The sequence below is a fragment of the Cadophora gregata genome (genome assembly GCF_030347475.1).
Source record: "Cadophora gregata isolate MNR1 chromosome Unknown scaffold_10, whole genome shotgun sequence".
Lineage (NCBI taxonomy): Eukaryota > Fungi > Ascomycota > Leotiomycetes > Helotiales > Ploettnerulaceae > Cadophora > Cadophora gregata.
This window is the reverse complement of record NW_026695933.1, coordinates 310,000-332,038: the sequence shown is the minus strand read 5'-3', so window position 1 is coordinate 332,038 and position 22,039 is coordinate 310,000. Positions and strand designations below refer to the sequence as shown.

The 22,039-nt window shown below is 47.8% G+C and overlaps 9 protein-coding genes across 10 annotated transcripts; 4 read left to right on the top strand and 5 right to left on the bottom strand.

Annotated features, from left to right (window-relative positions):
• Positions 1–1,342: 1,342 nt before the first annotated feature.
• On the bottom strand, positions 1,343–3,183 carry ONS95_001472 (uncharacterized protein; the record flags this gene model as incomplete). Its single annotated transcript, XM_058494671.1, has 6 exons — positions 1,343–1,895; positions 1,957–2,141; positions 2,193–2,499; positions 2,551–2,660; positions 2,711–2,868; positions 2,919–3,183. The coding sequence occupies 6 exons, from the start codon at positions 3,181–3,183 to the stop codon at positions 1,505–1,507; spliced, it is 1,416 nt and encodes a 471-aa protein (XP_058354978.1). The 3' UTR covers positions 1,343–1,504.
• Positions 3,184–5,426: 2,243 nt separating this feature from the next.
• ONS95_001471 (uncharacterized protein) lies at positions 5,427–8,192 on the top strand. Its single transcript, XM_058494670.1, has 7 exons — positions 5,427–5,973; positions 6,021–6,256; positions 6,308–6,440; positions 6,493–6,534; positions 6,588–6,628; positions 6,690–6,988; positions 7,043–8,192. Exons 1-7 carry the CDS (start codon positions 5,826–5,828, stop codon positions 7,383–7,385), a joined length of 1,242 nt encoding a protein of 413 aa, XP_058354977.1. The 5' UTR covers positions 5,427–5,825; the 3' UTR covers positions 7,386–8,192.
• A 752-nt stretch (positions 8,193–8,944) lies between these two features.
• On the bottom strand, positions 8,945–10,927 carry ONS95_001470 (uncharacterized protein). The gene is made up of 2 exons (XM_058494669.1): positions 10,577–10,927; positions 8,945–10,486 (listed from the first exon to the last, which is right to left on the bottom strand). Exons 1-2 carry the CDS (start codon positions 10,789–10,791, stop codon positions 9,373–9,375), a joined length of 1,329 nt encoding a protein of 442 aa, XP_058354976.1. The 5' UTR covers positions 10,792–10,927; the 3' UTR covers positions 8,945–9,372.
• A 159-nt stretch (positions 10,928–11,086) lies between these two features.
• ONS95_001469 (uncharacterized protein) lies at positions 11,087–12,340 on the top strand (the record flags this gene model as incomplete). The annotated part of the gene is made up of 1 exon (XM_058494668.1): positions 11,087–12,340. The coding sequence occupies one exon, from the start codon at positions 11,087–11,089 to the stop codon at positions 12,338–12,340; it is 1,254 nt and encodes a 417-aa protein (XP_058354975.1).
• Positions 12,341–12,801: 461 nt separating this feature from the next.
• Positions 12,802–14,188, bottom strand: ONS95_001468 (uncharacterized protein; the record flags this gene model as incomplete). Its single annotated transcript, XM_058494667.1, has 4 exons — positions 12,802–12,952; positions 13,007–13,331; positions 13,407–13,887; positions 13,985–14,188. 4 exons carry the CDS (start codon positions 14,186–14,188, stop codon positions 12,802–12,804), a joined length of 1,161 nt encoding a protein of 386 aa, XP_058354974.1.
• A 1,216-nt stretch (positions 14,189–15,404) lies between these two features.
• On the top strand, positions 15,405–16,812 carry ONS95_001467 (uncharacterized protein; the record flags this gene model as incomplete). The annotated part of the gene is made up of 2 exons (XM_058494666.1): positions 15,405–15,813; positions 15,869–16,812. 2 exons carry the CDS (start codon positions 15,405–15,407, stop codon positions 16,810–16,812), a joined length of 1,353 nt encoding a protein of 450 aa, XP_058354973.1.
• Positions 16,813–16,971: 159 nt separating this feature from the next.
• On the top strand, positions 16,972–17,148 carry ONS95_001466 (uncharacterized protein; the record flags this gene model as incomplete). The annotated part of the gene is made up of 1 exon (XM_058494665.1): positions 16,972–17,148. One exon carries the CDS (start codon positions 16,972–16,974, stop codon positions 17,146–17,148), a length of 177 nt encoding a protein of 58 aa, XP_058354972.1.
• A 444-nt stretch (positions 17,149–17,592) lies between these two features.
• ONS95_001465 (uncharacterized protein) lies at positions 17,593–19,399 on the bottom strand. Of its 2 annotated transcripts, XM_058494664.1 has the most exons (3): positions 18,454–19,399; positions 18,072–18,388; positions 17,794–18,003 (listed from the first exon to the last, which is right to left on the bottom strand). In XM_058494664.1, the coding sequence occupies exons 1-3, from the start codon at positions 18,635–18,637 to the stop codon at positions 17,896–17,898; spliced, it is 609 nt and encodes a 202-aa protein (XP_058354971.1). In that variant the 5' UTR covers positions 18,638–19,399; the 3' UTR covers positions 17,794–17,895. The 2 variants fall into 2 exon arrangements, with proteins under 2 accessions (XP_058354970.1, XP_058354971.1); XM_058494663.1 differs by having other exon boundaries at positions 17,593–18,388; positions 18,454–18,732.
• Positions 19,400–19,969: 570 nt separating this feature from the next.
• On the bottom strand, positions 19,970–21,129 carry ONS95_001464 (uncharacterized protein). The gene is made up of 3 exons (XM_058494662.1): positions 20,694–21,129; positions 20,572–20,645; positions 19,970–20,511 (listed from the first exon to the last, which is right to left on the bottom strand). The coding sequence occupies exons 1-3, from the start codon at positions 20,776–20,778 to the stop codon at positions 20,386–20,388; spliced, it is 285 nt and encodes a 94-aa protein (XP_058354969.1). The 5' UTR covers positions 20,779–21,129; the 3' UTR covers positions 19,970–20,385.
• Positions 21,130–22,039: the final 910 nt, after the last annotated feature.

Below are 22,039 nucleotides of genomic sequence, written 5' to 3'. Positions count from 1 at the left end.
TCTCGCCCTCATCGTCATCGATCGTCTCCCAGTCGCTGTCATTATCTTCCTCAGCTACAACGGAATTTTCCTTACCCAGGTGCATGTGGCACTTTGTCGCACCCTCGCAAAGAACCAGGGATAGTGATAATTAGAGACAACGAAACTGATCAAAATAGCAGCATCTAGGCTGATGATATTTGAAGTGCAGAGCTGAGACATGGGATCACGAGGTTTAGTGGAAGGTTACGTTCTGAACATGCATTTCAAAGACTTGAAATTAAAGGACGTCAGCAAGGACTGAAAGTTAGGATAAGTTGAAGAGTAAAGTCTGTAGGTACTTACACCAGGTTATGGGTGCGTATTGAAAGGATGTGAGTTCTGGATGTGATGGCTTGTTGTGAAAGTCAGTCGACATGGGTTCGTGAAACGGAAAGGACAGTTTGTTGTAGCTCGGTATATATACGCAAAAGCCTCTGGACGCACTTGTCACAACAGTAAGCTAGTAATACAAGACGACATGACCGGCAACAGATTAGACCTAATCAAGAGGCAAAGATTATGGAGTGACACGGCAGTAAGATGAAGATGCGACAAAGTCATGATCAGGATTCGACCAATTGATCCATGATATACCAAGCCAAAGCAACACAATAGTCTACACATGTAACAAGAAGCGTATTATAGGGTCGACGAGTCACATCGATCTCTGTAGCATCCAACTGGCTTACAGCTATGCCCCACACGATCTGGCTACAGAAGTACTGCGTACATCAACAAAGCCTTTCGCTTGATTTGTTTGTGCGCCCCAGGCCAGAAGTCTCCGCTCGAGTACTACCGGTCGTCCTCCTCAGTTCTCCCTCGGCCAAGGACTCATTTCTGGCACTAGCAGGAATTTTGACGGAGGACAGGGGCTCGTATTGTGGCTGCAGGAGAACGAACGACGGATGACGATGCGATATCTGTCGACCAACGCGTGAAAGAGTTTCGATATCATACTTTGGTATAGACTCAACGATGAGGGTCTCCAACCGTCAGCTACATAGCAGGTGAGATGATTCTTATAGAGAAGTCTACGTTTTGCAAAAAAAGTGACTGCCGGGGACCAAACATTCCTTCCAAAAAATCAGCTGACCATGCTTGGGAAACAGTTCAAGCTATGCTGTTCTACTGTTTGGGGAACGTCTAGGGAGTAAAACACTTCTAGAAATTGCAGACGGAGAAGTAAGCGGCAGCAGGTCAAACAAGAAGGGTTGAAATATTCAATTTTAGCCAAATCAGAACCAGCTGACAGCGTCACATCGTATGCAATGGCAATGTTTGTTTCATCATCAAGAAGTTTTCAAATTTACGTTGAATTTCCGGCCTGATTTTCTTTGTTGAGAATTAAATAATTCCAGCTATGAACCAAAAAAAAAAACACCATCTCTTTCAGTTTCCACTCCAGTCAGGTATCTCACACTGCCACTACCATTCCCAAGCACTTACCTCTAGTCAATCCTCCATACTTGATTTCCCTCTCAATCTAGTAGTACTTAGGATTTGCAGGGTCTGTCAAATCAAACACCACACTGGAATGCGGCTTTGCACCACCACGGTTGGCAAACTCCCTGGTGAAATCAATCGTGCGGTTGAAGCTCAAACTTCCGTTTGGATTGATATCAATGTAGAGCGCCTTGTAATCAGCAGGGGTGTTGATGAGACCAATGTCGCCAGTCTGCACGAAGTAATCCGTGACAACGATGTGTTTTTGGTCGGGGGTGACCTTGATGTAGTGAGGGCCGATGGTGGGCTGGACGGTAGCAGGGTCATCGAGACGCTTGACATTGTTGAGGTCGGAGATGTCAAGCGCGGCAATGTGGTTTGCAGTGGTGAGGGTGAAGTAGGCGAATTTGCCATCTTGAGTGATGTCGGAGCTGGACGATGTGTTAGACTGTGCTCCCTTGTAGCGGGAAGGGCTTTGCGGATACAACTTACTAGATTGCGACGGTGTCACGGGCTGTTGGACCAAGATCATACAGGAGCTCAGCAACACCTTGTTTGCCGTTTGAGTCGGTGCGGAATGGGTAGATGATCCAGACTTGGCCGAGGTGCACTGCGGTTGCAAGAGCAGCTGATTCCTTATTGCCGGGGATGAACTTCACGTCTTGGATTCCACCACCCTATGTCCGGTTAGCTCGAGCACGTGTTTGGGGGAACAAATCAAAACTCACGTCTGGGATTGTGATGGTGCTGATGATTGTACGGGAAGCAAGGTTCCAGAGACGGAGAGTGTTTGCTCTCACTATGCCAAGCGAAGGCTTCAAGATCGTGACAGGAACAACGAAGTCGGAAGTGAGAATGATGTTCTTCTCCCAGTCAACGCTGAGGCCGTGAGGTGAGAACTGCTGGCCCAGGATGTTGGTCAGACCAGAGACGTCCTTGGGGTGCTCGGCGATGATGTTGAAGTTGGCATCAGTTTCGACGAGACGGCCTGGAGATGTTCCGACTGCTGAGCCCATGTAGGTGATGAGGAAACCGCTTTCTTGTGTTAATAAATTGAATATGAGAGTGAAGGTTGAAGATACTAACCCATCAGGCTTGGCTCGGATCTCATCAGTGATGGAAGAAAGAAGAGCTCTGTTACTCTTCTTGAACTTCGGTCTATATGGGTTGGAGACATCGAAGTAGTATGCGGTATCCTGTAGCGGATTCTCAGTATAGTTATCAGTGTAGATGTGGAGGCTCGTACCTGAGTCTTGAGCAGGGAGAGAAGGCCACCTCCAACAAGAGTCTTTCCGTCGGCACTGGGGCCAAGATGATGCGGGGAGTTGCCGCTGCTGGGGACATCAGTCAACCAGATGAATTGACCGAAAGTATCATCATCGAGACTGTAAGTTGCGAGGAAGTCTAATTCGAGTTATCAGCTTCTGTATAGCATCCCAGTTGGAGCAACATACCGGCATGCTGGTTGTCACCAGCTCCTGTCCAGAAGTATCCGATCTTCTTAGGCTTGATGTTGCTACCAATGAATGGTGGCGAGGGCAAAGGTGGAGTAGGAATCTGCAAGATTGGCAGCGGTGGAGCGTTGGATGCCAAAGGCTCAGTGACGCCTGGGATTGAAGGAATCAAAGGTGGCAGAGAGATCTGTGGATCAGGGTCTGGAACAGGTGAGCCGAAGGCTAGCACTGCAGCGTAGGCAACTGCTAGAAGTTGACGAGACATGGTGGAAGTAGCAGATTATGATGTCTTGAGAGTGTGCTTGAGCTGTTTTGAGGAGCTTTGAGGGAATTGATCGTTGCTTCGAGGAGTTGGTATGACTTATATATTTACAGAGCCAGCCTTCTCGAGAGCAAACCATTCTTCCACTTCTATCCCTTACTTCCCACGTTGACACTCAAAGTCATCTAATCGCGATCTTCAACCAACGAATATGTCGCCATTCCTATGGCTCATGACAAACATGCAAGACAAAGAAGCAATTCACACCCCGCTGAAGAGATCGACACAACTTTTCTGTCTCCTTTCAGAAATTTCATCATGACCGAGATGAGAATATCAAGTCATCATTCCAAGTACCGGGAAAATGAGCTTTGATTCATGGAAGCTTGATTTCTATAATGGCGAAGATCTGCAATTACGAATTCTATGGCGTTTTGTCGTGGTTTTAGCTTCACTCCTCAGCAGAGATTGATGCTATTGGGAGCTTCCGTTAAACTTGGCAGACTTACAGCTTTCCCTCAGCGACGGGGAACTTCGCCCCCAATACTTATCAAAAGCAGTTTCTAATGCTACGGGAAAGACTGTGCGACGTATCTTGTACTTGATTCAATTGCTACAATAGGCTCTATAGGAGCAGTTCACCAACTTTTTCAAACGGCTTGATTTCATTGTAGCCGAGCAGCACTTGATAAGTATGAGATATTTACACATATAATGCAAGATCTGAGTAGCAAAATTGTTTGTTCCGAGTCTAAACTACTCAGTAGACGAGAGCTGTTGACACAAATTACTGTCTTTCGAGCCGTCGACGTTCTTGGTCAGATGATCAGAATTGAGGCAAAAGAGGAACCTAAGATCGACGCTGTCACCTTGGCATTGCCGAAAGAGAGATATGCTTAAAGCTTACGGCACTGAATTTGTTCTCGGGACTTGCATTTGCCCTGCTGATCGGGAATGCTCCTCCAATGCCACCTCAGCTAGGCCATCTGAAGTCCCGCCAGGTCGGCGAGGTTCTGCAGAAGCACGTTGATGCAGAGCAACTAATGCAAAGTAGATCATTGCGGGTCCATATTTTTCAATCCAGTAAGGAGTAACTATTCAGAGCGGCAGGTTTAAGCATAAGTATCGTATGTCTCAATGGGGATTTGTTTACTTTTTCTTAGCGTGGTGTTGTTAGTCTCGGTAAGGGAAAGGAGTTGCACATCTCAATGGATGTGGCAATGCTGTCTCACAAAGCACGCCTTTCCTTGGCAGGCGGTCTAAGGCAGAGCTTCTTTCAACAGCACGCATCCCAAAATTTTACCACCGACCTCATATGGCAAAACGACGCTTTATCTATTGGTATGCCAAGATGATCTGCTGCGCCTTACACCAAATAAGCAACGGCTGAATAAATGCACCCGCAGCCACGAATTGCGACATTTCCATGCCGGTACTGTCAGTGGCTGGAATTGTGACAATGACCGCTCCAGTCTGGACAATACTGCAGCCGATCAAGATTTGAGATCAGATGAAATGTTAATCTTCTGAAAGTTCGATAGTCATGGTTCCTGATGATCTCTCAATATCACACACGCCGGGCACTGAACGCGGGGTCTTGCCATGCCCTAAGGGGTTTTTTAACAGATACTAACTGCACTTCTTACAGATATTGTCTGTAAACAGGCCTTTCAGATGTATTTTTTTTTTATCTGTATTTCAGTTGATTGTCTGTATTATCCTACCTAGGAACTCTACTTCTAATTAGTTTTTAAAAATTTAAAGTGGAAATGCAGACATTACTTGTAATTTAAAGGAAATACAGCTACTATCTGCATTTTCAAGAGTTTTCTGACTCGGTATTCTAACTCGGTTTTCTGACTAATAAAGCTAATCTCCCCCCCTTCTATTTTCTTCCCTACCCTTTTCCTACTTTCTCTCTCCCCCTCCAAGGTCTCCCTCCAAGATAGGTCTCCCTCCTCCATGTAAGACTCCCTCTAAGGTATGTCTCCCCTGTCCCTCTCCCTCTCCCTTCTTCCTTTCCCCCCTCTGAGTACTCTGAAGGTAAGCAGTAAAAGGTCTGTATTTAACCTCGTATTAATGTATAAAAAGTCTGAGCTACTTAAACTCTCCTACCTACCCTTAACACATGCTAATTTGCCTGCATTTTTTAATTACAATTATAGCAGGCTTTGTCTGAATTTTAGCTTTATTTTACTACTACTATGAATACAGCCAAAATGCAGATAAATTACAGTATTTGTCTACATGAAAACCCCCGTAGGGAGGGACCGGACCGAGCAAATAGGCACATAGGGTGATGTGCTGTCAACGGTAGTACAGGAAATCTGTACATAGACGAATCCCCCGCTAACAATGCCGTGATTGACTCTAGACGTACTGCACTTTCAAGCATGCTGCAGATCATCATTACTGGGATCACCTGGTATGATAATTGAATTACTAAGTTTTTAACTTTCCATAAAAGCTAATAGTCGCGAGTGCCCGCAGCCTCACACAGGGAAACTGACTAGTAGGGTTCGGAAATCTGTGGCCACCCTCTTTACATTAGTCAGAGGTACTTGTACTCTGGGAAACCCGCATCCAGTCTCCTTTTCCTTGCCAACCTTCGTATGTGCGCCTCCTGAGCTCTAAAACGAAGCATTATGCATTTGCCACATCTTTCTCTCGCGCTCTGTAGCTTGGCTGTGTTCACCTCGGCAGCTTCTGCTGCAACAATCGAGAAGAGAACTGGCCCAACCTTTGCAGACGGCCAACCAGCTGACGGAAAAGGAAAGGGTGGACGCTTTTCTGGTATAGATTGTTCACCTCTTCCGAGAAATTTACTGATATTTTGACAGGAGGAACCAATCATCAACTCGATCTTCAGAACCCCGACAATCTTGGAGCTCAGAGTACCGACAGCGGACTTGTCCCCAACCTGAAGTGGAGCTTCAGTGACTCGAAGACGAAGATCTTCAATGGAGGTTGGGTCCGGGAGCAAGTCATCACTGACCTACCAGCAAGTCACGATATCGCAGCCGCCCAACTGTACTTGAAGAAAGGAGCTATCAGGGAGCTTCATTGGCATCGAGTGGTAGGTTTGAGATATTGTCAATTCATGGTACAAGACTGACGTCGTGGAAAGGCTGAATGGGGTTATGTATATACCGGTGAAGTGTTGGTCTCGGCTGTTGATGAGAATGGTGATTATCAAATCGATAAGCTCGTTCCAGGCGACATTTGGTACTTTCCCAAGGGCAGTGCTCATACTATACAAGGTGAGTGAGATGCTGCACCCTCAAACAGTTTCACGTGATCTGATAGATATAGGTCTCGCCGACGAGAATGAATCCCTGCTTGTCTTCGATGATGGTAAGGACGAACTTCCCGGCCTAGAAATACTTTCCGGCTAATGATGGCATTAGGCGACTTTGATAAAGTTGGAACGACCTTCATGGTTGACGATGTAAGCATGCACTCAGAAATCCTATGCACTTGTCACAATCCTGTTCTGATTACTACCGCAGTGGATAGCGCACACTCCTAAATCTGTCTTAGCTAAGAACTTTGGCGTCAACGCTTCGGTCTTCGACACTATTCCGACACCAGACCCATACATCCTCAACGGAACGACCTCCTCAAGTCAGCCCACAGGAGTCGAAGCTGGTCTTTTTGGCATCAGCTCCTATGTGATCCACAAAGCAGATTATGGTACCGTGCCCGTTCCAGGAGAAGGTGGTACTCTGTCAATCATTGACTCGAGGAACTTTCCCATCGCCACAACTATTGCGGCGACTGTCGTGACACTCAAACCAAAGGGCCTTCGGTGAGTTCAGTGGTTTCATTTTTACAGTCTGGCAAGTACTGATACATCACAAAGTGAGCTCCACTGGCACCCCAACGCCGAAGAATGGCTTTACTTCCACAAAGGCACTGCACGAGCGACGGTCTTCATCGGTGGTGCCAACGCCCGAACCTTCGATTTCAGCTCAGGCGATACCGCCGTTTTCCCCGACAACAGCGGACATTACATCGAGAACACTTCTGAGACTGAAGACTTGGTCTGGATCGAGATCTACAAGGCTGATCGCGTAGTAGATATCTCGCTCACGCAATGGTTGGCGCTCACACCACCTGATATTGTCGCGAACACGTTGAAGATCCCGAGAAGTGTGGCGGATCAGTTGAAGAAGGAGAAGCAGTTGCTTATCAAAGGATCGTAATTCGGGTCCTGTATTTGTGTCATGATGTGGAGAGGTGTCTCAACGTGAATACTCCCTTTATTCTTAGGACTGACAATGGAGTCTCCAAGACAGATCGTCGCTGGGGGGTTCTGACCAGTAGAATAGACAGGATTTCCAGCTCGGCTTTTCGATTTCTGAAGTCCGAACCTACTGATATTGGATTTGTGCTCGTTAAGCCTTGTGAGACACTTTTTTTACTTAGATATTCAGGCTACACGAGGGTCTCATAACGTCCGTGAGCTCTTGAATTGTAGGTATATATCGAGTATGACAATGCTTTAAATTAAAAAATCGTCACTCCTAAGCCTGTTTGCTCTGTTTGTACGCTTTTAATTGTCAAGTCAGACTCAACTCCAGGCCGCACAGAGATTTTACCCTGCTTCTTAGCGGACTCATTGTCAGACCCAAGAATAAAGGGAGTAGTCGGTGATTGATAACACTTGGTGTTAATAATCTAATCCTTGTACCGAGATTGCTTGCAATGAGTAGCTCCAAGCGATACCATTTTCGAATTGAAACTACGTCCGTGAGAGCAAATCTCCGCCCCTGAGATCCGAGATGATGAGCATGACCCATCCCTTGTAGGCTCTCCACCACTGAATCAATTTGGCTTCTTTGTCCCCTTGATCCGTACTTTGATCAACAGGTAAACGAGACTGTAGCTCGAAAAGACAAAGGACAGAAATTATCGTGGGACTGCAATCATGATACTACTCCGTGATATTCAGAGTTTGGAGATAGTCCGACACTAACTTGTATTGACAGACCCGACAGCTGGCAGTCTTTACGCACCAGCAGATAAAATCATAAGGAGGCTGGTGCAGCTGCGCAGGTACTAGTGGCCAAGTTTTTTTCGGTGCTGCCACTGAGACCGCCACACGCAAACGTAGCTGTCACGTGGGGATTGAGCACTTTTACTTTCTTTACCGATACAATAATACTCTCCCCCCCTAAACAAACGTTAAACGTGGACTTTTGTGGGTTGAAGTCCTGGTCGGCCTTTTCTAAGTGGTTACCTCCCCTGGGAAGGCTTAAAGCACAAGCCAGATTCTAGTCAATTGTAAAGATAAGGGTAGCTTTAGAAGGTTCGAGATACACTTGAAGCCCTGCTTAAGGCTATAAATCAGCACAATCATTAGATTAACACCCTAGCTGACTACCCACACGAGGCCCAGTTTTCATAAGGTTTAACGTTTGTTTAGGGGGGGGAGAGTACTAGAGCATGTCAGGGGATGCAGCTAGAACTTGGACAACTTACTATCCCGCCCCCCCCCCCCCCCCCCCACCCCCCGCCCGGTTTAAATGTTAAAAGTGAACTTTTGCGGGTCAGAGGCCTGACTTTCAACTGCTGAGTGGTTAGAGGCCCTGGATAAAGCTAGAGCACGAGCCAGAATTAGGTCTGTTGTAAAAGTAAGGGTAGCTGTAGAAGGTTCGAAAGGACTATAAAGGCTTGAAGTAGCGATTTCTGTTGGATAGACACCCTAGAAAGCTACCCACACTTACTCCAGTTTTCTACACATTTAACATTTAAGCCGGGGGGGGGGAATAGTAAAAACTTGGTCCGCTCGGGGGGTTGGTCCGCTCGGGGGGTTGGGGGTTCTGATGCAATGCATTGCAGTGGCATGGGCGAAGGTTTGAAAAGTGGCGAGTCGTATATCAACTAGCGTTGAAACCACAAGAGAAAGACGAGGCCAAACGCAACTTAACTCGAAGCAGCGCAAGTGGTATCCTAACAGAACAACAAGAATAGCACAAGAAACTACAGTGTACCCCCCGGTTCCAATGTTAAATTGTAGGGCAGCTCAGTTTATCATTTAGACATGAAATAGAAGGATTTCAAGCTGTTTTAAGAGGTGGTAAGGGTTTAAAGTGTCGACGCGTAAAGCGAGTGCCAAGAGGCCAGTGGCGATTTAACATTGGGACCGGGGGGGCACTGTAACTTGGCCGAGGTAAATTCTAACACATTCTATTCATTTCCCCATTGTCCTCGGAACTCTAACAAATCCCTCTGTCCATAGCTTTCTCCGGCGATAGTGAGAATCATATCGATCGTAGCTTTCGTATTGGTCCTGGCATCGAATCCAGGCTCTTGAGAAGCGACTTCTAATTTGGTAGGCGGCTGGATAGGTCCGATGATGGGTTCTTGGACTGGTTCAAAATCACGGCCGTTCGGGGTTGGTTGAGCTTCAGACTCATCTATCGAGTCGGCTGGGAGGCTGGCCAGGATGCGAGCTTCGCCTGCTGCTAACGCATCTGGACTTGCGTCTGGATTTTCCAGTACTTCGTTCGTTATACCTGCCTCCTCTTGCATCATGAGTCCCGGGTTAGAAGCCGATTTCGCTACCCCTTTTTCACCGCTATCCTCTCCAACCTTATCGGCTTCCAACGTAATCTCATCCTCATTAATCACATCAAACTCTCCTTCTCCTTCCCCTGCCTCTCCATCAAATCCCCTCTCGACCTCCATAATCCCCTCCTTCCACTCCTCCTTCTCCTTCAACCCCACCCCCACCAGAACAGCTTTCTTCCCCAACTCTCTCACAACCCCAATCTCCTCACTACTCAACTCCCCTCTCTCGGGTAACCTCGCAAGCAAACTCCAAATCCAGCGACTGAGCTCCATCTCGACTCCCAGCCCTCTCTTCAATAATGTCCCTTGCGTTAGCAACCTCAAGAGACGCAGTACAGACCCTTTGTCAAAACAGGCCAGCTGCGCCGCTTTAGGATCCACGGTCTTCATCTTTTTGATCCAGAACCGCGTTAAATCCCTGTTCATCTTATCGACATGCGTGGGGTGGTCTCGACCTAGGCTTTCAACCGCGTAGCGAGGAGGTGTTTGAGATAGTTGATCGCGAAGATCTTGATATCGTGTGAGAATCGAGTCGAAATATGCTACCTGGGGATCGTATTCCTCTTCTTCATCCTCCTCATCGGGTGTCGGGTCGATTTGCGCGATATATGCACCGTCCGCGTACCAACCTCTGAAATCACCGACTCCATCTTCGTAGATTCCCCGATTTTCGTTTGATGGAGGTGCGCGTGGCGCGACGAGTAGATTGGGAATTGTGGTTGCTTCCTGCCTAATTTCACGATCTCAAGGTCAGCTTTCATCTAGTGCAGGATATCTCAGCGATTGATTCTCTCTCGGGCAAGAAGAAGGAACTACTAACCTGACGGCTCTCAGATAAGCCAACGCATCCATATCCTCATCATAATCAAATTCCTCGTCGCCATAATGGAGTGTCTCTTCGTCGAGTCCTGGAATAGCACTTCGTTGCCCGTAGGTTGGGTCGACTTTTGCTTCTACCGATGGATTGGCACGGGCTTTACTACTGTAGGAATCTTCAGGCGTATCACCCCGAGATTTGCGTTTTGTTCCTCCCATCGTTGTGCTGTGTGTGTTAGTGAAGAAATGCGCCAGGTCAGGATGTTCTTACTCTGCTTCGGCAGCCTTGCTTACGTAATGAATATTTTCTTGTGGCCTTGTCCGAGGTCAACGACAACCCCTCCAATTCATGACAACTTCAATTCAATCTTGGATATATTTCACAACCACGCATTTGAAAATCCTGTTCGTAGGTCTCAATATGGCTGCCTTCGCTTGAATAAACGATCTACAAGCAACTTTTGTCCGTACAACCTTCAAAATTAGAAATCGAGCAATATGAATCTTTGCCACCATGCCGTCCCTCAACAACAACCAGCTCTCAAAAGACGAGGAAGCTTCGGGAACACTATCTACCACAACGATGGCATCGCCCGATCTATTTCCAGATACCCCTCCATATGAGAGCCAACAGACTCGATCGCCGCTCCATCTCCCCTCCGAGATCATCTCTCTCATCCTCGCCCATATCCCCCGCACCCAGACCTCACAACCAACCCTCTGGGCCTTCACCCTCGTCTCGCGGTCCTTCTACGCCTGCACTATCGCTACACTCTACCACCGTCCCTACATAACACCCAACAACTTCAGCCTCTTCGTCCGCACCATCTGCCCCTCCAAAAACGCCCACATCATCCCGACCCCCCTCTCCCCGCTCGTCCAGCGTCTCGACATGGGCGCCCTAGTCCATAACTCCAGCAAATCACTCACAGCACGCCTGTTGGGGCGCCTAAAAGGCAACATCCAGCAATTCGTCGCACCACAAGCTTCATTCGCGATCAATTCGTTCGCTGCGTTGGGAAAATGCAGAGAGATGCGACTACTAGATCTATCTCTCATCTCAGCCAGCATATCCAACAAACTCCTGTTCCAAACTCTCTCCCACCTCCCCAATCTCCACACTCTCTTCTTTCCGCGTTCCTCCGCTTCGGATGCCCTCGAAACCATCACAAAACCCTACACATGGCCGCCGAAACTCAGCGCACTCCACCTCGCAGGCGGTATAAATGACAACTTCCTCTGGACGCATATGGTTACCTTACCCGAAAGTTTGCGCACACTCAGCATCCAACACTGCTCATCCATCCACGCCCCCTCCATCCTCCACGTCCTCTCCCTCCTCGGCCCACGCCTACAAAACCTCACCTTGCGGCACCCCCTCCCACACCTCTACCCCACCTCCCTCGACACACTTCTGCTTCTCTGTCCCTTTCTCCACGCGCTCCGCATCTCCGCGGATTTCATCTCCCCCTCTCTCTTCATCTCCCCAAACATCCCGTCAGGCCATCCTCTCAGAATCCTAGATCTGGAATGCAGTCCCGACGCGAATGCAGATGTGGATATACCTCCTGGGGTGCTGTATGAGGCTGTGGAGGAGGGGTTGTTGAGTGATTTGAGGAGTGTGAGGGTTAGTGCTAGGCTGGCGTGGGGTGCGAGTGAGAAGACGAGGGGGGATGTGAGGGATTTGTTGGAGGTTATGGAGGAAGGGGAGACGGAGAGGCCGGTGGGTGTTGAGGCTGAGGTATTGTGGTGTATGCCTGATACTTGAATCTGGGCTGAGCGCATGGTTTAAGGTATCTGGCACTCTCTCATGCCTATGAATCAGCTTAAATAAGATCTCAGGTCCCTTGTCGAGTAATGGGCCATTTGGATTCATACATCATGTACGCATACTTCACAAATAACGAAGCTGTGTTTGGTGCGGAGCTTCCATTGCTCATGTATGCTGCGAATCCCATGCATGATCAATATCTATACATGCATTCCTTTCTCCTCCAGGTCCATATATTAGTCAACAAAGCCAAAGCCAAAGCCATACCCCGAGAAACCTGCTCACCAAGCCAAGAGCTCGTTTCCTCCGTCCAGCATCTCATGCTCATTGGCAGTCTCCCCATTTGGCTCATTGCCAAACATCTCATTTTCACCCCTCCGAATCCTTTAACCACACATTCCTTATCAAACATTCCACCAGTCAAACACGGACTTATACAAACACTCAATAAGCACATCTCATGGACCACCTAGCAGCTGTCTCTTCGCCGCAATCAATATAGAGATACTCTCCTCCCAGACATGAGCAGGCATCCTTTCGTTGAACCCCTCGTCGACTCTACGTTCTTCCTCAACCTCAGCCATGCGTTGCTGGTAGGCGTCCATGATCCTGCGATTTCTGTCAGTTTGTGTGCCAACACTAGATGGTCCTATGGAGAGTTACTCATCGCGACTAGCTCCTTTAGTGATGCCTAGAACGAAATGGGGATCTTCCACGAAGTCGGAATTTATCTGTGAGGATGATTGCGGTGTGGAACTCGTCTGTGGCTGCGTCATTTTGGAAGCTTGGAAGACTCGGGCTTGCGATTGGGGTTGTGGTTCTTTGACTACACCCTGAAGGGCTTGGGAGTTGGTATCCCGAGTCTGTAGGGGACCACGATCTTTGAACACATCTCCTGAATTTTGCTGAAGGTTTGCTCGAGGACTGCCAGTGTTAAACAGATCGGGCTTACGATAGTCTGGCTGAGCAGGCGGCAAATTAAATTTGACTGCCATTTCTGTTAGACATGCTCTTTGGTGTTATTGCACTCCATGTTTTTTTTTTTGGAACGGCGATGTCATACATGGAGCAGCACGGGTAGCCCGGTTCTCAGCCCTGTTGTCCTCATATCTATCCCTCTCTCTGGCCTCGAATACCACCGCATTACTATTCTCGGCATATCTTGGCGATCTTGGTCGGTAGTCTGGCTGACGTCCTGGAGCATGTGCGGGTAACTGGTATGGTGAAGGAGTTCGGCGACGCTGTTTTAGAGGACTACGAGACCGATACCGTGGCTTCCGGCGCGGAGAGCCATTGTAGCCCGGGCGTCCTCGCTCTCTTGACGGTGATCTGCCACTATGTACCCGAGGAGAGGGCTGTCGGTATCTTGGTGGTGATCTGGACCTCTCCCTGTCTCTCTTGATGCGTTCCTCTAAGGTTCTTCCTCGCGATGGTCTATCCTCGACATCGAAGTGCTTTTCAGTACCAACGTATATACAAATTTCATTGACAAAGATTGCGGAACCCGGGTTGGTCTTCAATGCGTTCAATACTCGCTTCTTCAGCTGTTCGAGTACTCAGCCTTGTCTGTGAGAGATCTCCAAACTGAAATTCTCGGGGGTCGAGGCTTGTCAGTAACGCGGAAGAAGGCATTGCACGTACCTCCGGATCATGTTGTAGACCATGCATCTCGATCCAAGCTCGTGTACCTGCCAATGGCTCGCCAGCAACACGTCTGATCTGGTTCTTCCTGTTGGGACAGTACCGCTCGATATGGTTGTAGCCTTTGCATTCGAAGCATTGCTTGACGCGCTCCCGGCATTCACCGTAGTGGAATCTGATACAATTGGTGCACGCGGCGGGCATCTAGAGATGTCAGCAATGTCCATTTCTCTGTATGAACTCCTTGCTCTTTTTGAACTTGACTGTATCAATCACCTTGGCGATGGGACAGAGATGTCGGCAAGTGCTTGTCGACGCGTGATATTTGGAGTGCCCAGCCTTGAGCCACTGGCGATATAATCAGTGGCCTTGCTGCTACCAATTGTTAGTTGTAGAAGATCTAGTTTGCGAGACGCGATGTTAGTCCTACGATATCGACTTGATACCGCAGACAATGTTGCTCTGGTGGCAAGCGTTGACGGCAATGCATCAACAGCTATCAGAGAAACAAATCGGGTAGTGGGGTTGAGGGTTGATGTGTGTGTGAAGCACCAAGATGCGTCTTGGTGACAGGGCGAGAAGAAGGGAGATGAAAGTGAAGCAGAATGTAGAAGGGGAGAAAGAGAATTGGGATGGGAGAGAATAAATGGTAACAACAGCAACGGGAGCTTCACATCTGCTCCCGTCCAGAATAGGAAGCCACGTGCATGGAGATCTCCCTCACGTGTCCTACCACTTTCCAAACACTCCCTCACCTCAATCTGATGTTTTGTTCACCCTCCTCAAGTTTAGCCAGGCATGTTGTTGATCTCTTCTCTCTACCTCTTCATCAACACAACCTCATTTTTGTGTTTTGACTATCAGCTCTTTCATCATGCCATTACAAGAACCATGCACGGCTCGCTGCAAAGTTGATAGGAATTCAGGTCAGCTTCTGCGGTGATGAACCCATATTCTGCATCCTACAGCATCATAGCTACTTTAGTACATCATCCATATCTTTACCATCCCATACACTGGATTTTGGCACGTCGCTCGCAGTAACTTGATCAACGCATGCCGCCCTCAACGTCACTTTTGATCGACAAGGCTTCATCTAATTCCCATAAGGGAATCCCGCTCCTGCGGGTATGTCTTGGCTTGCGATATTGCATGGTAGAAACTCGATTATATTTAATTTGAACAAATTCACTGCGATCTGTTGCTAGGGACCAAGCGGCCATTCCATCAGCTACCACCATACGACTCGAAACAACGCTGAACACTGAAAAGGCTCAGATACTTCTCTTGCTGCTTGAGACCCATAGGCATGCTTTCAGCCTGTTACATTTGCAAGGTGCCCACGCCGACGATATGTCCTAAGGTCACCGGTCCTTAGCCCTCGTAACTATCAGGTGCTGATGACGAGGGCGGTGTAAGGATGAATCTCAACGAGGCACTCACTCCGGAAAGTCAAGCCCAGAACGAGTGTGGAGACATTTTGCAATCAGATTCTATGCTACCAGATACTCAGCTTGGATCTTCTGCTCAGTTTCAGCAGATTGCTGGAGCCACTAAATGTTATGGAACATCAGGCAAGAAGAACATCTTCTCCTCCGACTCACAGCTGCCAGACATCCAATGCCAAGATGCAGCTCAATACGAAACTATGGGCATCGATCAGTACGCTAATGCCAAATATCCATTGACTTCGGATTTTTCACCTCATGATATCCAGCACACAGGTTTGGGCTTCCGGACGGATAGACGCATTTTAAGAATGAACACAAGCGCAGTGACTTCTCACAACCTGGCTAGGACGACATACTTTCTCAAGGCACATTTTCAAGGTGAATAATCAGTTTACCATCAGTCCCAGGACACAGTTGTAATTAATCGTGACAGCTTCAAAGTCATTGACCGTTAGTCACAAGGACGATGGGGACTCAGTCTCGCATAGATTCTCCGCAACCGCAAAATTCAGGGAGGATGATGGGCTGGCAGCTACTCAAGCCGTCTCATCAAATCAGTCGAACAAAGCGAATCATGGCGTGTGCAGTGATATCTATTTACCATCTGCACCGTCTACACTATCTACCCCACCTAGCATATATGTTTATGACGAACCTCCTTCCACAGAAGTGTCACTGGAGGTTGGGGGCAATGTTAAAAAGACATATGATCTTCCATATACCGCCACGGAAACTCTTACTCCAAGTTCAAACACCATAAAAGAAGGCGACAACCCTTCCCCAATCAAATCACTTCAAGTCTCACAAGATAATCTCAACTCAGGGAACCTCCCAAAGGCATCAGATTCACAGCCGACTAGCAATGTGGCCAGCAATTTATTATCGGCTTGCCAGTCATCTGTTAGCACATCAGCCGGCAGCAAAATTCCATTCAATAAGATATCCTGCAAGGAACGCAAGCGCATCATCATTTCGCCCAACCGCCCTCCAAATGTTACCAAAGCAATGATTGAATGGGTTCGAAAGACAAACTGGCTTCTCGATCCTTTCCGAGAGAATGATGATTGCTGGTTGCATCCATCGCCACCAGCAGCGCTTCTTAGCGTTTCCGGAGTTTGCCGACCTGTTGGGACGCTTCAGAAATGCTTCACTTGGAAAGACACAGAAGGAAAACACTCCATTGTCCTCAACTATGGCATTGTCGTGAAGCTCATCAACTACCAGATGACAAAGCAGCAGCAAGATGGCTTTGTCAACAAGCAATGGCATTTGTCACACCTTTGTGGAAACTGGACTTGCTTGAACCCAGCTCACACCACAGTGGAGCCTGGACGCATCAATATTGGCCGCAATAAATGCTTCTCACATCGCTCTTGATGTCTTCATAACCCAAAGTGCCTCAAAGACAAGAAGCTCGCATTGGACCCTGATGGAAAGGTTATCGATCACTCGGACCTAGCATCACGAGGCATTCAGGCTGTCGATGTATGGGATAATTGGTCAAGTCCTCTTCTCGTTGATGATAATGATTTTGTCATGGACGATTTTGACGATTCAGAATCTATGGCTTTCGGTGATTTGGATGCAGCTGAGTTTTCATCCGCAATGGAGGAGAGCGATGTTGTTGAGCATGTGCCAGACCCTCATACTGACGACCCGGCGCCTACTCCGGCTCCTTCCCCGAAGTTCAAATCTAGACAGAACATCACTTAAGCCAATTTTGTATATTTTCATCATTATTTGTGCAGGTTGGAAACCGAAAAGGGAAGCAATAGATAGCATTTCAAATAGACATGCATTCATGAAAATTTATGGTCTGCATTCTTACTCTCATTTGAGGTATTACTTGAAATTTCCAGTTGTACTGAGAAATATGATATGCTTGCTTATACTTTACCTCGTGACAACCAGTCCCCCCTACCTACCTCCATTGTAGTGGTACATGTCCTCACAGGTAGTGGAGTATTGGGCCGTCCCAATACTTCAGGGCACGTCTTTGTGGCTCGAGGGCTGCATATCTGACGAGCCTGGCTACATCTGAAGGCTTCAAAAGATGCCTTTAATTCAGACTCTCAATACCTTTGAGTTTCTTGGTTTTATTGCGTGATCGTGATGCTGCTTGCAGTGAGTGGAAGTTGCTTCCCCGTGTTGTTATTCGCTAAAAGCATACGGGACGAACTCGCTAAAGTTAGCGGCTGCCGATCACCTCAGTGCACATACGAACCCTAAAGGAGCCGGGTATATCTGACTTCACACAGAGTCACACCAAAGTCTGTGTGGGCTGAGATATCAGACTTCACACCAGGGCTGCGTGACCATAGTGCACCAAGAAAGAAAAGAGAAAGTATAGATGATGTGAGCATTTTCATTTCTTTGTTCCAGCAAAGCTACCCGAACATCTTTCGCATCGCATCCAAGCCTGTGTTACTTTTTGAGCATGGGGTCCTGTTGTCCAGTCCACTACTTGGAATACTCCATCTTGATCAGGTAATCCTTGACCTCGCCGAAGCTTTGGTACTTGTCCAGCGCAGCCTTAGCTGCTGGGTTCTTGTACGCAGCTGCTGCCTCCTAGAAAAGCAAGTCATGTCAGTTGGCTTGTACAATCACATGGCAAAGTTCTCGAGGATGAAACATACCTCTGCGCTATCCCAGCCAATCAGTCCAATTCCGCCCGCTCCATCAACTGCTCTTCCACCCCAGGTCTCCTTGCCCAGAACAGCTGCCAGGTCTTCCCACGCTTTCTTGACCTCTGCACCCTTCGCTGCGTCCACACCAGCCAACTGTGAGAATTGCGTGAACGCCTTTGGCGCGCGATCCGTTGGGAAATCGTCGCACTCGTACAGAGTGTGTTTTGGTAGGGGAGCACCTCCCGACTTCTCAGCCCACTTCTTGGCTGCCTCCTTTGCGAATTCCGAGTCTGCGAATGCCTTCTCGTCTTCCAGAGTTGCGAAAGCTGTGTAGGTTGGTTAGTGGAGATACACAGGCAGGGAATATATCTGAGGGACTGGATATACGTACCAACTGTTTCAAAGAACTTGAACCCAGAAGTAGGTGCTCCATTCTCGCCTACAACTAGGCCTCCTGAGATCCCAAGGACTGTTGGGATGGCAAGGATCTGGGCGGCGGTGGATGGCCACTGTGCAAGGAATCCATCCTTGTGCTCCTCGGGAATGGGTGGCTGGATGACTGCGAGGTAAGGCATTTTGATGGATGGATTGAGTTAGAAACCGGTTCTATTGAAGTTGATTGGAGTGGTTGTAGTTGTTGTTGATGTTCTTGAGCTGTGAAGAGATGAGATGAGATGAGATGAAGAATAATTTCGAGGTAGGTACCTCGATTCCTTATATACTATCTGGACATTTTGGCTTCCTCGGACTTCGGAGCTTGAAGGACGAGTCGGTCGGAAGTCTAGAGTTCGCGAGCAGTTTATGCATAACATGTACAGATCCTCCAAGGCCGCCGTTAACTTTCCTTGAAACAGACTGAGCCTCGGATTCGTACTCGGAACCATGCCCGATGCGTGTAACTTCGCGGTCCGGTCCTTCTGGATTGGTTGGAGAAAGTTGTGTACCCCATAATTTACAGCGTAATAGTCATACTGAAGGGTTCATTATGACCGGGTGGGTGGGGTGTTTACAAGACCGTCTCAGGTGGCTCCGGTGGGCTGGATCGCCCAGCCTTGAACGGGAAGGATCCATCGGTGTAAATAATTTATGAATCAATGCTATGATCTTTGAAAACGTCTGTTCTTTGTATCACTGTGTGGGATAGTTATGGAGCCAGGGACAAAAAGACTCGTGATGACCCCCAAAAGCGTATGCCAGTTTCAAGAAACACGACTGCTGGGGCGGGACAGTAAATTTGCCAAAGTCTCGATGGCCTGATGAAGCAAGAAACAAAAGATGTGCACAGCTTCGTATGTAACCTGGAGGCTAAAATCTACATCAGACGGTGTGAACACAAGGTCCTCCTTGGAAAGATGTATCATCAAGGAGGGGTTGCCCCACTTTCTGCTTATGGCATGAATTGACACGATTTAGCGAGGTGGTAAGCGAGAAGCTTCAAGGGAATACGTGGCTAGAGATGAGACTCTGAACTCAAAATGCGGAGTGCGATACTTGATTGGATCAGCGTGAAGATCAAAATATGATCCACCTCCCGGTTTGGTTGTTCAGCCCCTTTTCAGCACATGATTGTTGCAGTGTTTGGAAGCCTCTCTCTATCTTATAACTATGTATGCAGCGAAAAGACCCTCTTTTTGGAGCCATACGTTCCGATTGGTCTCATACAGTCTGTAGCTCTTGAGTCTAAAAGATGAATCTTCGGCGACGGCGCTAAGCTGTTCCATTGGGTGGGGGACGATAATATTCAGCTTCCTTCTCGCTCCTTCGGAAGTACATATCAACCGCAAGGCTCCACATTCATGAAGACGCGGCCTTAGAAACATCCCGCTCCTTGAGTCTCGGGATGTCTCGGCACACTGCGGATGGTGAAGAGTACCGAGATACCGTTTATCAAACGGACAAAGATGCTTTCATCATCAATATAAAGAACATCTAGCAGACATTTCTTTTCGCCGAGACGGAGTGGTCGGTAGACAGCATTATTTATATCAATCTCATTCCAGGTGTTCGCGAGTAGCTGTCAAGTATCATCAAGTCTATCAAGTCTCTTGCCGCCAACCAAATTACATTCAAACTAGTTGTCATCTATTTTTCTCTCTACTTGATTCCATTTTGTTTTCCGCATGTTGAGTATATCGAAACTGTAAATTGATGGGCATGCGAAAGCGCTTATGCCTTGCGAATGCGGTTGTCTATCCCCTCAAGAGATAGTCCCTTCGAACATGCGAATTATTGACTTCCCATTGTCGATGCGAGAAGTTCGTTGCTCTGGAGAATGTGCGTCTCCACTCAAACATATCTTCGTCCTTTTTCGTCATTTTGTAAACTAGTCTTTGCTTTTCGTAGCGTCTGCTGTTGATTGATGCTCAATCGAGACTGCGAGCTGCAGCACCGCAGCAGCTAGGGTGTGGAGAGCGTCGTCTTTTTTCATATTGTATGCCCGAGCACAGTCCTTTGCATAGTCAGAATCTCATCCAGGAGCCACGAAAATTAAGTGTATGCCGTGGCTTACTGCTTTGCTTACTGCTTTGCAGATGTTGGGAGAAGCTTGTGAATTCGTTTCGTGGAGATGGGCATGATTGGCACCTAAAAAGTATTAGTAGCACACTCTAGCATAGGGGCAGTTGAACTTACAGTACCTTTCTCCAACGCCCACTCTTTTGTTTAACCACTCTTGAACTTCTTCCTTGGTTAATCCGTTTGGACTCGGAGTGGGCATGATGCTTGCTGTCGATATAGAGGCAGTTGAATGTGAAATGTAAAATGATGAGAGGTCGGGTGAGTCAATATGTTGTCGGCAAATGTAGTGGGTCAGCCATCCCAATATCTGACCCGCTAAATTCCACGACAACCTTGTCGTGGAACGGGAGTGCCAAGGAATCAGCACGGTAAATGTCAGAAAACTGAACGTTGAGGCTTGAGCAGCTGTAGTCTCGAACAGCGAAGGCTAGAACGGGCTGATGGCGCTCGTTCATGCACAGAAGAGTTTATTCGCGCTATCGAATCTCGTCGGCTACTTCTCATTTGGTCACTCTACATGACATGGCGTTATGCCATTGCTCATTCGAGGGGAGGGACTGGTTATCATATGTACTTCGGGTAGACGCAGGCATATAAGAGACAACCATCCCTGTGGCCATACCTGGACAGGAAGTGCTCCGCTCTACTTTGCAGCAACATCAGATCTTTACCATCTGTCCAATCGCCAAGGTGCATCTGTTCCTCAATCCCAACCTCATGTCCCGAGACCTTTAGTTTGAAAACACTGCAAAACAATATGTCTCAGGCAAAGGTATTTATCTATGCTTCCCGAAATCCTCTTTGCTTTGATTGGCGTGTTGTTCACCCTCACAGGTCCGAGCATGGCAAGGCATGTATGCCACCTGGTCGGAAGTGCGGAGAATGTAGTTGGCTTTGGCATGGGGACTACCCCGCCTTGAATTTTGGCATTGTTAATATACCTCCGACATCATAGTTGCTTTTCCGTGAGTCTGCTGGAATATCGAAGTTCACATTGGAAATCCTCGACTCATAAAAGCTGTCGTTACCTGCATTTGGAAGGATGATTGCGAAGAACGCTTGTCAAGCCAGGACTCTATCTATCTTAGTCATCCCTTTCATGTTATACAAAGAGCCGCTTGTCCACAGAAAGGACTTCTGAAAGATCCGCAATGTCCTCTGTGGTTGTCGATTGGCTGACTGCCAGTCTTTGAATAATTGTGATTGTGGATTTGGGGAGTTCCCAGATGTCTCAGAAAGTATTGGACATGGCATGGAGGTTGACATTCGCCTGCAACCTCTGGTAATCTCATCTCCCTTATGGCTGCTCGCTCACACATGGCGACTATGCAAGACGGGAGGAACATGGTTTAGGTCTAGAAATGTTGGTATGTTTCTGTCTGATATGCTTACTTAGCGTACCGGTTTTCTCTTGGCCGGAAGAGCTGTTCCGTCCGCGATGGGCGAAGATAATCGTTTTG